Source organism: Arvicola amphibius, chromosome 4 (genome assembly GCF_903992535.2).
Source record: "Arvicola amphibius chromosome 4, mArvAmp1.2, whole genome shotgun sequence".
In the NCBI taxonomy this organism is placed as follows: Eukaryota; Metazoa; Chordata; class Mammalia; order Rodentia; family Cricetidae; genus Arvicola; species Arvicola amphibius.
Genome location: NC_052050.1, coordinates 14,461,945 through 14,478,265, shown reverse-complemented (window position 1 = coordinate 14,478,265; position 16,321 = coordinate 14,461,945). Strand labels below are relative to the sequence as shown.

At 42.6% G+C, this 16,321-nt stretch overlaps 1 protein-coding gene across 9 annotated transcripts in view; it reads right to left on the bottom strand.

Annotated features, from left to right (window-relative positions):
- Bptf (bromodomain PHD finger transcription factor) overlaps positions 1-16,321 on the bottom strand; it is a 108,590-nt gene that overhangs the window by 65,359 nt on the left and 26,910 nt on the right. For 6 of the 9 annotated variants that reach the window (XM_038327706.2, XM_038327712.2, XM_038327711.2 and 3 more), the window contains exons 3-5: positions 4,669-4,892; positions 771-980; positions 55-243 (exon numbers count right to left, since the gene is read on the bottom strand). In XM_038327706.2, the coding sequence (XP_038183634.1) occupies positions 55-243; positions 771-980; positions 4,669-4,892 (623 nt within the window). The remainder of the gene's footprint in view (positions 1-54; positions 244-770; positions 981-4,668; positions 4,893-16,321) is intronic. The other 3 variants (XM_038327710.2, XM_038327713.2, XM_038327715.2) reach the window with 1 other exon arrangement.

The window sequence follows — 16,321 nt, the reverse complement described above, 5'->3', positions numbered from 1 at the left end:
GCAAAGGGAAGGGTTCCCCCCATTACAGAGGCATTGGTACACTGCCCTCTGTACCTGGCACATCCGGGGGGAGCTCAGATGCCACCTTCTTCTCTGTCATGTTGCTGCTATCATGGGTTTCTGAGAGACAGCCCTCGGGGCTCCTCCCTTCACAGGGACTAGTCTCTTCTGAAGAAGCATTAGTTGTGTTGTCGCCAAGATTTGCTGGCACAGAGTTACCTCTATCCCCAACTTCTGTTGGCTCTACAGCAAAACGCACAACAAAACTTTAAAGATATGCTTTAAAATTGCTTTGGGACAAGTGGCCACATTCAGTCAACTATGAAAAATTATCAATCACCAAAAAACCTGCTTCTCTTTGATGGCCGTTTTAAAGCAATTCAGACTCTGGGATAGCTTTGTAATGAGCCATCCAAAGGCAAAGATATTAAAATATTAAAGAGGTTTTAGAGTTAATTTTTTAAGAACACATTTTTAATCACATACCAAAGTATATTCTGGTATAAAAATAGTTATTTTTTATCAACAAATTTCAAGGGATGCCAACTTCTTAGGGAATATACGTATCACATTATAACAAATCCATCAGTACATAAAACTCATTCCAGTGGTTGTAATGTCACAAAGGAGAGACTCTCTTAAATATCTTTAGAAATCAAAAATAACTGTCTGCTGTAAAAATTTCCATTTCCATTTTCCAAGTAAAAATTGGAGGTTTCAAACAAATGGCATTAATAAAATATTTCTTTTAAACCAAGTAATTCTTTTACCCTCAGGTTCTCCTTGCCCAAGCTCTTCACCCGAGGCTTTGCCGTCGCCGTCCTTCTCCAGGGACTGCTCTTCCGAGTCCCCCCTTCTCTTCTCGGTGTCCCTGGAACTGCCACTCTCGACCTCGCTCTTGTCTTTTTCTGATTCTTCCGGGCTCTGATCACAGTCGATATCTTCCCCTCTTTTGATTCTTAATGAGTCCAAAATTTCTTCTATAATGAAAAATAGATGTAATTGTTTTCTTCTCGTAATCAAATTTACTGACAAATGACACTTAAGAATTTTAATGTTTGTTAGGCTTGGTGGTGCACACCTTTAATCCAAGCACTCAGGGTTCAAATGCAGGTAGAGTACAAAGCCAGATTGATCTATACAGCATGTTCCAGGTTAGGATAGCCAGGGCTACATAGTGAGAACTTGATTCAAAAAAAAAAAAAGTTTAATGTTTAACATTTTTAAGTCTTTAAACCAGTTAGAAGACCTGAGTTTGAATCCCCAGCTTCTACATAAAGCTGGGTGCAAGAGCTCACTTTGAGGGTGTGAAGGAAATCCCTGCAGCTCGTTGGCTACTCAGCCTAGGAGATCAACGAGTACCAGGCTCAAAGAGATTGTGTTTCAAACAATAAAGGGCTGGAGAGATACAGCTCAACGGTTAAAAGCACTTGCTGCTCTTGCAGAGGACCCAAGTTCAGGTCCTAGTACTCATATCAATCAAGAGAATCAGACCTGCCTGTACCTCTAGCTCTACTTTGATCTCCTGGGACACCCACATATAAATAATTTTTTAAGATCTTTAAGGTTATATATGGTGGTGCACACCTTTAATTTCTGGACTCAGGAGGGAGAGGTAAGTGAATCTCTAAGAGTTTGAGGGTAACTTGATCTATACACTGAGTTCCAGGACAGCCTGGGCTACACAGTGAGACCCAGCCTTTAAAAAAAAAGTGGGGGGGGGACAAAATAAAACAACCCACATTCACAAAGCTCAATTAGAGCAGTGCACCTCAGTTTTAGAAAATAAATCCTAGAATCCTACCTATATAATTAACTTTCTTTGTAAAGATGAGATGGCAAAGGCAGACGATAGTGAAGCACACCTCTAACCCAGGTGTCCCTGGACTACATGGCAATATTCGGCCTCAGAGAAAACAGTCTGACTCTTAAAACTGAGACCTGGGGGGCTGGAGAGATGGCTCAGCGGTTAGGAGCACTGGTGGCTCTTCCAGAAGATCAGGTTCAATTCCTAGCTCAGAAGAGTTCCTCAGGATCTGACACTTTCACACCAATGCACATAAAATAAAGTTAAATAAACTATTTTAAAACAAACAAAAAACAAAGTCTGCAACAAGAGCTAGTTCTAGGACAGGCTCCAAAGCTACAGAGAAATCCTGTCTCGAAAAACAAACAACAACAAAAAAAACCAACCAACGGAGACTTGATGGCCATCACTGTCACACACCCTGACATGAGACAGACTCAGTCTACACAACACAGTGAAATGAGGAAAACAGACCTGGAAGCCGGAGGTGACTGCTCCCTAAGCCTAAGCAGGCTTCCTGGATCTGCAGACCCTGCCTCCTCCAGTGTAAAACAAGCAGAAAGGCCCATATGGAAACACTTTCTCATGGGCATATCCTCTCTGACTCGGTGAGGGTGACACCATGGCACAGCGCCAGCATGAGGAACATCAGTGTGGACACATGGACACTAGACAGACTCATTGTGTTATGGTAAATGTATCCTCTGAGATGAATTATTATGAGTCCTGGGCTATCTGATATTTACAATCCCGCTGCCTCAGCATCCCGTGTAGCTACGATATGCTATCACATCCACCAAGTTAAGTACCTTTTCTTGTTAGTTTGTCTGTTTGGTTGCTTGAGACAAATGTTATGAGGCTCAGACTGGACTCAAATTCAGTATGTCTGAGGTTGGCCTTGAACTTTTTTGAAAATTTATTTTAGAGGTGATGGTGCATGCCTTTGGGAGGCAGAGGCAGGTGGATCTCTAAATTTGAGGCCAGTTTCGCCTATAGAGCATGTTCAGGACAGCCAGGGATATACAAAGAAAGCCTGTATCAAAAAAACAGCAACAACAAAAATTTATTTATTTTGTTTTATGTGTGTCTGTGTTTTGTCTGCATGTATGTATGTATACCACGTGCACTTGGTGCCCTCAGAGGTCAGAAGAAGGCATCAGAACTGCAGCTGTGAATGATTGTGAACAACCATGAAGATTCTGGAACTGAACCTGGGTCCTCTGCAACAACAACAGGCACTCCTAAGGGCTCCAGCCCCTGGCCTGACCTCCTCCCACCTTTACCCACTAAATGCTAGAATTGCAGGCATGTGTCACCACTCCACTCTCTAAATATCATTAACTTCCAACATCCAAAATTTTCCAAGTGTCCTCTATTCTTCCTGCCCATGATGTATAATCAATCATCTGTCTTAGGAATCTTTTTCCCCTAAGAGACAGAGTCTCACTATGCAGTTCTGACAGTCATGGAACTCACTCTGTAGACCAGGATAGTCATGAACTCACAAAGATTTACTTGCCTCTATATCCCAAGTGCTGGAATTAAGGCATGTGTCACTATACCCAAATATTAGTTCTTTTTATGATTAGAAAATGTTTAGAAGGGGCTGGAGAGATGGCTCAGAGGTTAAGAGCATTGCCTGCTCTTCCAAAGGTCCTGAGTTCGATTCCCAGCAACCACATGGTGGTTCACAACCATCTCTAATGGGGCCTGGTGCCCTCTTCTGGCGTGCAGGCATACACACAGACAGAATATTGTATACATAATAAATAAATAAATAAATAAATAAATAAATATTTTTAAAAAAAGAAAATGTTTAGAAGCCATACAATCTGGGTCCTCTAGCAACAGGAAATGTCGGCACCTAATAAATATACATATGATTCCTGTATCTACCCACAGTAGGTGGGCGTGTCTTTGGTTCGCTGTACCACTACTTCCATGCTTATTTTGTAGTTTCTCAGTGAGAAACTGGCTACGTTCTTCACAGAGAACCCAGTGGTTGGTTAAGGATGGCCATGGCAAAGCAGTTTCAGAATTACTAAACCAAATTCTCCTGGGAAACAAGCTCCCCACTGCAGTGCAAAATTCACAAACACAAACAAATGCTCCTCTGGGGTCCACAGCCCTTGTTTCTATCTTCTTCCTTCAGTGCTCTCCACCTTCATTTTGTTCTTATTTCTTAAACTATAGTTATTGAGACCATTTTCCACAACTAGAAAATCTTTGCAAGGAACTGAGAGTGAACCTCAGTAATAGAGTATGTTTCTAGCCTATGATCCCTAGCATTAACAGGATAAAACAAAACAGAAACACCTTCTGGGGAAACTCAGGATAGTTGTGTAAAAAATTATATACTGAGAGCTGAGGACACAGAAACAGGAAGTGTGTCCATTTGATTTTGTGTGCGGGTGAGAGTCACATGGCTGAAATAAATAAAATGTTCTATAAAATTGTGTGCAGTGTGGAAGAAATAGAGTGAGGAGGATACAAATGATAGGAAAGGTGGAACATCCCCCACAGTTCCAATATTCTGACAGCTGAAGCAGGAAGATCATGAGTTCAAGGCCAACTTGGGCTATATAATGAACTGAACCCGGACTGAGTTACAAACAAGGAACAATTGATTTGTGGGGACAGGGGGTACAATCAGCGACCAAGGCAAGAAACAAAACACTAAAATGTATAGCACCCTAAATTGCATTAGCATAGATAGGAACACTAGAAAAAAAAACCCATATTGAGTCAAAGCAAAGCATATGTAAGTCGGACATCTTTACATGTTTTCAAGTTTCAAAATATTTTACGTAAGAGCTTATCTCAAATTTAACAACAAAAATCAAGCAAGAAGGCCTCCTCACCATTAGCTGCCGCTAGAAAGGACTTGTTGCTGCCCCGGGCTTTGTTGGTCAGGTCTTCTGTTATGTCCATGTGCTGGTGCATTTCTTCTCGTGTCTCTTCTAGAATTTTGCACAGTTCTGCTTCCCAGTAGTCTTTGTCTAGACAGTCTATTAATTCCGCAAGCTGGACCTTTGTACTGTAGTACCAAACTTTCTTTTCCTTTTCATTTTCTGTGTCTTCTTCTCTGTTGTGAAATCAGCGAGGGGAAAGCATTAGACACAACAGTGCTTACCAACTAACAGCTACCCAGCAAGTTCAACTGTGTAATGTGAAGGCCACATGCTGAAGCTCCTTCTCTCTTGTTTTATCTACACAGTCTCTAATTACTTGAATTTCTGAGCTCTCACTCCTTGGAACAAATAACTTTCAGTATTAGTGAGTAGAGTGGTCACTTGAAAACACGGACACATAACAGAAACATGACTTTAGCATTCAGAGCCATGCTCCGAAGGCTTGGCAAAGGACTACCCAGACCTCGGGCAACTCTACTGCAGCAGCCTGCTGAAAATCCTAACCTGGGTCTTCAGAAGTTTCAAAGATTGGGGAACTACAAGAGAGAGCACATTCACACTGTTACTGGTCTAGAAGCATGGTCACCATGATTGGGGATTTATTTACTAAGGTCAAGGCCTTGTAGGAATCATCCCAGATTCAGCAGTGGTGAAGCATCTATCTCCTTCTTTTTCCTTTTTGGGAAGATTTTATTTTTATGTGTGTATTGCCTGTGTGTGTATGGTAGTTTGAATGTAATTGGCCCCCATAATCCCATAGAGAGTGGCACTATTAGGAGGTGTGGCTTTGTTGGAGTGGATATAGCCTTTTTGGAGGAAGTGTGTCACTGTAGGGGCCGGCTTTGAGGCTTCATATACTCAGGGTGCCCAGTGTGTCGGTTAATTTCCTGTTGCCTGTAAGATGTAGTAGTCTGAACTCCAGCACCAACTCTGCCTGCATGCTGCCATGTTCCCTTGCCAGGATGGACTGAATCTCTCAAACTGTAGGGGAGCCCCCTTGAGCAAATGTTTTCTTCCTAAGAGTTGCTATGGTCACGGTGTCCCTTCACAGCAATAAAAATCCAAACTAATGGAACTGGAGAGATGGCTCAGAGGTTAAAAGCATTGCCTGTTCTTCCAAAGGTCCTGAGTTCAATTCCCAGCAACCACATGGTGGCTCACAACTATCTGTAATGGGGTCTGGTGCCCTCTTCTGGCCTGCAGGCATACACACAGACAGAATATTGTATACATAATATATTTAAAAAAATCCAAACTAAGACAATGTGAAACTGTACTACATACATGCAGTATCCAGAGAAGCTAGAAGAGACTATTGGCTCCCCTGTAACTGGAGCTACAGATGGTTGTGTCCTGCCATATGATGCTGAGAACTGAACTCAGGCCCTCTGAAAGAGCAGCAAGTGCTCTTAACTGTTGACCCATCTCTCTAGGCCCAACTTATTTTTAAAACAGGGTCACACTGTGCATTCCTGCTTGACCTGGAATCTCCCAGGTGGAACAGGCTGGTCTTGAACTCGCTGCCTCTGGCTCCCAGTGCTGAGATTGAGGATGTGTAGGACGGACCACCTGGCTTTTCTCTCTTCTTAAAGACAATAAAGCTCAAACAAGAGGAGACATCTTCCTTTCCTGCCAACTCTCGTGAGGTTCCTTCATATCTAAGGGAACTGGAAACTTCACTGGAAATGGTCACTAACTGAAAACACAAGGCAGATTGCCAACTCCTCGAGCAAGGCTTCATTATGAAGGTAGGCGATATGCACCCCCCCACCCCATATCTCCATCTCCCCGTTTCCTGCCATGTAACCCACATAACCTGGCTGACTTTAAATTCCATTTCCACCTCCTGAGCACTGGAATTACAATTGTGCACCATGTGCCTGGGAGAGAACCCCAGGCTTCACAAATGACAGACATGTTCTCTACCAAATGGGCTATACCCTGAAATCCTTACAGTTACTTCTTTAAGTGTTTATTCTTCTTTATTCAGAAACACAATCATACACCACATGACAGCACTTCAAGTGCAGTGATAGAACACAGACAATGGAGAGCCTATACAAGTGTGTGCCCAGTGACATCATCTTACGGAGTGCATTCTACTGGCATTCACACCAATGAAGACTAACTTACCTGTGATGCTATTCTTAAAACATGTCCCCACTTACAAGACATACGTGGCTTGTATCTACATGTTGCAATGAGCAAGAAAAAGATTCTACATAAAAACCATTTTAGGGGGCAGTGCTAAAGATAATGGTTCAGCAGTTAAGAGCATGCACTACTCATGCAGAGGGAACGAGACCTGAATTTTGTTCCTAGCACTTACATCAACTAGCTCACAATTACCTGGTTCTCCTCTAGTTTCAGGAGGTCTGATGCCCTCTTCTGGCTTCCATGAGCACTGAACTCTTGTGCATATACCCACACACAGATACACATAAACGCATAATTAAAAATAAAAAGGAAGGGGCAGTTAGCTGACGTAGATGTTAAAGACACTTGTCCTCAAGCATGATGACCTGAGTTCAATCTCCTGAAGCCACATGGTGAAAGGAGAATAAACTCTCCCAAGTTATCTTCTGAACACACAGACAGACAGACAGACAGACACACACACACACACACACACACACGGGGTGGAGGGGGGAGACAAGGAGAGAAACATACACATATAAAAAACAAATAAAAGTAAATTTAAAGAATTAAAAGTTTGGGGGGCTGGAGAGATGGCTCAGCAGTTAAGAGCACTGGTGGTTCTTCCAGAGGACCTGGGTTCAATTCCCAGCACCCACATGGCAGCTCACAACTGTCTGTGACTCTGCCTCCAGGGGCTCTGACACCCTTGCACAGACATACATGCAGACAAAATACCAATGCACATAAAGTAAAAAGAAATAAAATCTTAAAAAAAACAAAAAACAAACAAAAATAATTAAAAGTTTGGGATATAGGTAAGCACACTTGTGGGGGGCATAAAGCTCATTATGTGACAGAACACAGTCCAAGAATGGAGTCTTGCGAGGGGAATTCTAAGTGCTTGTGAGAAAACTCGAAGAAAACAAGACTAGTCTTGTGACCTCAGTTTCTTCAAAAATACAGAACTGTTCTTGGATGTGCTTCTGTGCCCCTCCTAGGTGTATCGAGTAGGAGTAAGTTTCCTTCAGATTATTAATTACAGCTGGCTATTGTTTTTGTTTATGAGCCTCTTTGGGAAAACATGTTTTTGCCATGTGCGGCTTACCCACCACATGAGGCTTGCCCTTGTGACTGGATACTTTACTCGTGTGACTCTTCACTCATGTGGCCCTCAGAGTATAAATTGTCTGATTCTCTGAATAAAGAGGGCTACAGCATGAGACTTTAGTCCGCCCATTTTTAGCTCCACTTTCCCAGGTTCATACTGCCAACTAGAGTGGTAAACAATTATGAAAATAAGATAGTATAACAGGAAAAAATTCAACTAAGTGGACATTCTGTTTCCTAGATTTTATTGTGTGTGAGAGAAAGTGAACCTGTGAAGGCCGAATGACCGCATCACCTCCCTTGGAGCCAGCGTTACAGAAGGCTGAGTGTCTGGAGACAAAAAGCAAACTTGGTCCCTCTGTTAGAGGGGCAACAAGTTCTCTACCACTGTACACCTCTTCAGCTGCCATTCTGTCAGCTTCCTCAAGCCACACACTACTGAGCGGATCCCTAACAACTAACAGACATGTGGACTCTATTCTGGTCTCTACAGAAATTCCCCTCAATAACAAACTCATGGCTTCAGACAAACATTTTGGTTTTTAGTTTTTGTTTTTTCGAGACAGGATTTCTCTGTGTAGTTCTTGCTGTCTTGGAACTTGCTCTGTAGACCACGTTGGCCTCGAACTCAGAGATCAGCCTGCCTCTGCCTCCTGGGAGCTAGGATTAAAGGGGTGTACAAGCACTTTTAAGTAAGTTTTTACCTATAATGAAATTACTCAAACCTGTAGTAATTCCGCCAATTAACTCTGAGGCTGACTGCCAGCAGTGTGTGAAATATATCTAACACCTCCTCCGCAGCAAGCCTTCAAACCACTCAGCATCGATACTTTTACTCCACTCTCTTCTCAGGCCACGCATGCTCAAATACCTCCCCACTCCTCATCCTCACTCCCTTGAACATGTCTCCAGGAGAATAATCCGTTAACACCTCTCTAAAAACGGGGTGCTGGCAACTATCTTTTATTCTGCTCATCAAAAGTACATAATATTCACACTAACTTAGCTTTTTTTTTTTTCTGGAAGCAGAATAAATTAATTACAAACGTAGCCGTGAAATGCTATAACATGAACTGCTGATATTGTCAAAGCAAAGGTGTCTGTTCCCATGGATGCTCTGGGTGACTGACAGTTTATCTAATCAAACCCGTGTCCTCACTATCTCTCCCCCTATAAATACGCTGATCTGCTATGAGTCTATCTGTCCCTCCAAGGCCAGTAAGTCCTCCCAGGTCACTAGGACTGGTCTGGCTACCCCAGGGTGTTCACTGTTCAGTGTCCCCACCACTTCACAAGGTGACAGAAGACAGGGTGGGAAGAAAAAAAACCCTGCCTAAGTAAAACCATGAGCAAATACATATATTACAAGGCGTGCTTTACAGCTTGACTTTTCCCCAGACTACACAGTAAGTGGGACTGACTTACGAAGCTCAACAGTAAGTCTGAAGGTGATTCACGGGTTAGTTTCAAGTTTCTTCTCTCAACAAATCCATAGAAGAGTAAGAAACCCTGCTGAAGTCTGACCCAAGTTCAGGTCCACCTAAAATCTCAGAGTGACCTTGTTTGGAAAATGTATTCACCTATAGGTTTTGGGATAAAAATCACCCTAGACTCTAGTGACTAGTGACTCTTCAAGAGGAAAGGAGGTGATGCAGACAACGGACAGCAGAGAGTGACAGGTCTGCCCAAGGTTAGAGAGGCACAAGGCAGTCTCCGAGGGCCTTCAGAAGGAGCCAGGTCTGGGTTTCAGGCTTTGGGGTGCAGGCCCCGGGCCACTCAATAAGGCCTATTGATAGTGTTTGTACAGCAGCTCCAGCAGATGCCCAAACCCTAGTACCAGGAAGTAGAGTGCTACTGGAAGACACGAAAATACGAGGCTTCAGAACTGACTACGGGAAAGAGCTAAAGAAGTCTTGGGCTTGACAGAAAAAAGGAAGTTCCGCCTGGGGCTGGAAGCTGGGAAGACTGAGAAAAGATTCTCTTTCCCAGAGCGTGGTCAACACCTTGAGATCTGACCTCTGGCGTTCAGAACTGATTCCAATCCCACTAGAGTTGTCACAGTGATCCTCTTCAAACAGAACCAGCACCTCCAGGCAGGAGCACTCTTCCTACATCAGACCATCTACTATTCCATCCTGACTCGACCACAAGCTGTGTGATCTGAAGTAAGAACCAACACTGGGCCAGAAAGATGGCTCACAAGTAGAAGAGCATTCTGTCTTTGCAGAGGGTCTGAGTTTGGCTCCCAGCACCCATGTTGGATGGCTCACAACTGCCCAGCTCCAGGCATCCAGACACCTCTGGTCTCTATGGGCACCTGCAGCCACAAACACAAAACCTTAAAATAAAAAAAAAAAATAAAAAAAAAAAAATAAGAGGCTGGAGAGATGGCTCAGGATCAAAAGCACTGACTGCTTTTACAGAGAACCCCAGTTCCATCTCCAGCATTCACATGGTGTGGCTCACAATCACCTGCAACTTCGGTTCTAGAGGATCGGACACTCTCTTCGGATCTCCGCGGGCATCAAGCACACACAAAGTGCACTTTCACAAATCTAGGCAAAGCACCGTACACATAATATCTATATATATATGTATATGTATATGTATATATATACACACACACACACATACAGGCAAACACGCATACACATAAATAAATAATCTAATTTTTTCTTCAAATTAAAAAAAAGTGAATGATGCATATATGAGCACTCATTAAATTCTGTGCACTTTCCTACGCACCAAGAAAGTAAACCTGAAACAAACATGAGAGCTTATAAACACATTTAAATACAATGTCATAAACCATTATTTATAAACCAAAGTTGAAAGAATAAATTTGCTGTTCCATTAGGATACAATTTAACTTCATCAATAATGTGTGACTGATTAATCCTCAAGCACTTCAAAGTGTAGCCTAAGTCCTTCAGGCCGGCTTCCAAAGCTCACACATATTCACTTTCAAACCAGTGAGTCCTTTCCTTTCTTAAGTCTTATTTTATCTGCTTTATCTGAGCGTATCTGCTTACATTACTAAGTAAAAGCAATAATGTTAAAATTTAGTTGGTTTTCTAAAAGCACCTTTATTTCTAAATATAAAAGCTCTTGGACACACTGTGTATACAGAACAAAAACCAGTTATATGTGCTTTCAATTTGTTTTAAGTTTTTAAAAAATGTGTATAGATGGGTGCATGTTGTGCCCAAAGAGGCCAGAAGAGGGCGTCAGACCCCTTGGAACTGGAGCTACAAGCAGGGTGCTGGTCCTCTGAAGAGCAGTCAGTGCTGGCACCTTAACTCCTAAACCATCCATCTCTTCCCATGGCACTGACTTTAAAAGCTAAAATAACTCACAGATTCAATGCAATGCCCATCAAAATTCCAGCAAAATTCTCCAAAGACCTTGAAAGATCGGTACTCAACTTCATATTGAAAAGCAAAAAAACCCAGGATAGCCAAAACAATCCTGTACAATAAAAGAACTTCTGGAGGCATCACAATCCCTGAGTTCAAACTCTACTACAGAGCTACAGTACTGAAAACAGCCTGGTATTGGCATAAAACAGACAGGAGGACCAATGGAACTGAATAGAAGACCTGGATATCAATCCACACATCTTCAAATACCTGATTTTTGACAAGGAAGCAAAATATATCAAATGGAAAAAAGAAAGCATATTTAACAAGTGGTGCTGGCATAACTGAATATCAACATGTAGAAGAATGAAAATAGACCCGTATCTATCACCATGCACAAAACTCAAGTCCAAATGGATCAAAGACCTCAACATAGAGCCAGCCACACTGAACCTTATAGAAGAGAAAGTGGGAAGTACACTTGAACGCATTGGCACAGGGAACCACTTCCTAAATATAACCCCAGCAAAACAGACACTGAAAGAAACAATCAATAAATGGGACCTCCTGAAACTGAAAAGCTTCTGTAAAGCAAGGACAGAGTCAACAAGACAAAACGACAGCCTACAGAATGGGAAACGATCTTCAGTAACCCCACATCAGACAGAGGTCTGATCTCCAAAATATACAAAGAACTCAAGAAATTGGACACCAAAAGAACACATAATACAATAAAAAAAATGGAGTACAGACCTAAACAGAGAACTCTCAACAGAGGAATCTAAAATGGCTGAAAGACACTTAAGGAAACATTCAACATCCTTAGTCATCAGAGAAATGTAAATCAAAATAACTCTGAGATTCCATCTAATACATGTAAGAATGGCCAAGATCAAAAACATTGATGACAACTTATGCTGGAGAGGATGTGGGGTAAAGGGAACACTTCTGCACTGCTGGTGGGAATGCAAGCTGGTACAACCCCTTTGGATGTCAATACGGTGATTTCTCAGAAAATTAGGAAATAACCTTCCTCAAGACCCAGTAATACTACTTTTGGGTGTGTGTGTGTGTGTGTGTGTGTGTATATATATCCAAAGGATGCTCAATCGTGCCACAAGGACATGTGTTCAACTACGTTCATAGTAGCTTTGTTTGTCAGAGCCAGAACCTGGAAACAACCTAAATGCCCCTCGACCGAAGAATGGATAAGGAAAATGTGCTAAATTTATACAATGGAGTACTACACAGCAGAAAAAAAAATTAATGACATCTTGAATTTTGCAGGCAAAAGAATGGAGCTAGAAACATTATTTTGAGTGAGGTAACCCAGACACAGAAAGACAATTATCACATGTACTCGCTCATAGATGGTTTTTAAATATAAAGCAAAGAAAGCCAGCCTACAAAACACAATCCCAGAGAACGTAGACAACAATGAGGACACTAAGAGAGACTTACATAGATTTAATCTGCATGGGAAGTAGAAAGTAGAAAAAGACAAGATCTCCTGAGTAAATTGGGAGCATGGGGACCTTGGGGGAGGGTTAAAGGGGGGAGAGGAGAGGCAGGGAGGAGAGCAGAGAAAAATGTAGAGTTCAATAAAAAAAGAAAGAAAACAAAAGCTAAAATAACTCAAGTTGCAGCCTTTTCAAAGTGATGGTTTAGAAGCTGGACTACAGCATACAATACAGTTAGAAAATCCTTTTCAAAAATACATTTGTTTTTATTAGTTTTCATTCTCTCTCTCTCTCTCTCTCTCTCTCTCTCTCTCTCTCTCTCTCTCTTTCTCTCTCGCGCGCGCGCGCGCGCGCGCACACGCGTGTTTGTGTGTGTGTGTGTTCATGTTCAATATCTGCAGAGACCAGAGGCATCTGTAGATTGAGCGGCGGGGCTGCGTCCTGCCACCCAGCTAGCTTTACACCCAAAACAATTACACGGAAACTGTATTTTTTTAAACACTGTCTGGCCCATTAGTTTCAGCCTCTTACTCACGTCTTGACTAACCCATATTTAGTAATCTGTGTAGCACCACGAGGTGGTCGCTTACCAGGAGAGATCTTAACCTGCGTCTGTCTTGGAGAGAAGCATGGCGACTGCATATGGCGACTGCCTGAAGAGTCTGCCTTCTCTTTCCCAGAATTTTGTTCTGTCTACTCCGCCTACCTAATTTTCTGACCTATTGGGCCAAGCAGTTTCTTTATTAATTAACAAATGAAAGTCCTCCATCAGACATCCTTGGAGCTGGAGTTACAGGTAACTGTGAGCTGCCAACATGAGTATATTCTAACCAATATTAGACACATTCTTATAAACAACTTCGGGTCCCACCTGCTAACAGCTATAGTGTTGCGGGCAAGTTACTTAATCTCCCTTGGTTTTAGTCTTACTTTCAGGAGGCCACAAGCAGGTACGGACCTATATTATGGCACTGTTGTAAAACTTAATTTAAGAACTGTATATAAAATGCTCAGGACACCCAATGTGAAGTACACACTGGGTGCTCAATAACATGGCTTTGGAATATTTTTATCTAAGTAATTAGCTTCTATTCACAGTTTCTAAAACTAAAGAAGCTCTAGACCACTGATTATTAGTCTCAAAGATATCAAGCTGTACTTCCACACAAATGGGACAGGAAGAGTAGCTCAAGAAAAGACAAAGGCTGTGAAAGCCAACATCTAAAAGGCCAAGGGAGGGGCTGGCATGAGGCTCAGTAGGTAAAAGCGCTTGTCCCCAACTCTGACAAACTTAATTCAATTCTTAGAACCCAAAGGTAGGCATAAAGAACCAACCCCCCAAAGATGTCCTCTAACCTCCACACAGGCACTGTGTGGCATACATGCTGCCTGCCTCTACACAAATAAATGTCAAAAGAACTTAGGAAAAACTATGCCAAACAACACCTGGCAAGTTGGCTCACAACCCCACCATTCATTAGACTGAGGCAGGTGTTATCTCAACTTCCAGTCAGCCTGCCACAAACAGCAATAGCTTGTTTCAAAACAACAAAACAACCAAAAAGGACCTCTTCAAAAAGACCTAAAACTCAGGATTGGGGAAAACAATTTAAAAAGATGAAAGGTGAGGTGATGTGGGATTCCCCTCTGTATACTGTGAATGACACTGGTGAATAAAGAAACTGCCTTGGCCTGTTGATAGGGCAGAGCTTAGGTTGGAGGGGAAAACCTAACTGAATGCTGGGAGAAAAGAGGCCGAGTAGGGAGAAGCCATGTAGCCCTACTGGATACAGCCACCAGAACTTTAGTCAGTAAGTCACAGCCATGCGGCGGCGATACACAGGTTAACAGAAATGGGTTAAATTAATATGTAAGAGTTAGCCAATAAGAATCTAGAGCTAATGGAGGCAGGTTAACAGAAATGGGTTAAATTAATATGTAAGAGTTAGCCAATAAGAATCTAGAGCTAATGGGCCAAGCAGTGATTTAATTAATACAGTTTCTTTTTTTAATTTTTTAAACATTTATTTATTTATTCTGTATACAATATATGCCTGCAGGCCAGAAGAGGGCACCAGACCTCATTACAGATGGTTGTGAGCCACCATGTGGTTGCCGGGAATTGAACTCAGGACCTTTGGAAGAGTGGGCAATGCTCTTAACCTCTGAGCCATCTCTCCAGCCCAATTAATACAGTTTCTGTGTGATTATTTTGGGGCTAAGCAGCAGGGAATGAAACAAGCGGCCTTCCTACTACAGAAAATAAGTGATCACATGATCATCACAGTGACAAGCCAAGAAAGTCCAGTTCCAAAGAATCGGCAATCCATACTCCAAAGACATGGCTGCGGGCATGGTTGCAGGCATGGTTTCAAGCATGGGTGGGGGTGGGGCAACTCTGAAACACAACTGGCAGGAGGCTGTTTAAGCAAACTCCTAAAGACCACCTTTCCTCTTCAAGCCACCAAAGGTTTGGTCACTAGAGAATACAACAGAGCTGAAGTTCTCTGGATCCAAGCCTCCAGGCGTGGCGTGAACAAATTCAGAGAGCTGAGGCTTTCAGTGACACAAGAAATACTGTAGGTGTGGTGCATGTAGCCTGCTTCAAAGTGCAGGACAACAGAAAAAGGCCCCTTCAGGCCCAATAACCAGCTGCAGCAGATTGGGCTAAGGAGGGATACAGGCACCAGGGACTACCTAACACACTGTGACTGTCATATCCACCCCGTACACAGGGAAGCTCATTGCTCTCCACCGGCTCAGGCTTCCAAGGAGCCTCGGTTCCCTCCAGGCTAGGCCTGGCTAACCAGAATCATTACTGTGCTGTAGATGGAAGCAGAGTGTGTGGCTGACTCAGGAAGGAGGGCCTTGCAAGGCCTTGAGGTAGGAACCACACAGAGGAGCCCCCGCACCCTGTCTGAAAGGTTGTTGGTGAGAAACGAGCAGAGAACATACAGAAAACCCTAAGACATAGAGGGAAAAGATCAAAACAAACAAGGGCAGACGCATTTTAGAAAGAGTTAAGTCATGTTACAATGGGGGAAAGAAACCATTATAAACATCATACTCAGCACCTGGGCCTGGCAGCACACACCTGTAATCCCAGCATGCTGGAGGCTGAGCCTGCCTAGACTTTACTAAACCAGTTCAAAAGCCAAACAACTGCTGGGTATGGTAACTCATCCTTTAACTGGTGTGAATTTAAGGACAGCCTGTGCCACGAAGACCCTATCTCAAGAAGACATAACAAAATATTAAAAACCTATAATCATAAAATTGAATCAGGATTTTGTCATTATTTTTTAAAAGTAAAGATTCAAGGTTATTTTTATGAACAGTAATAGAACAAGCAAGCTCTTAAAAATAAAAGCAAGGGGAGCCAGGCGGTGGTGGCGCACACCTTTAATCCCAGCACTAGGGAGGCAGAGGCAGGCAGATCTCTGAGTTCGAGGTCAGCCTGGTCTACAAGAGCTAGTTCCAGTACAGGCTCTAGAAACTACAGGGAAACCCTGTCTCAAAAAACAAACAAACAAACAA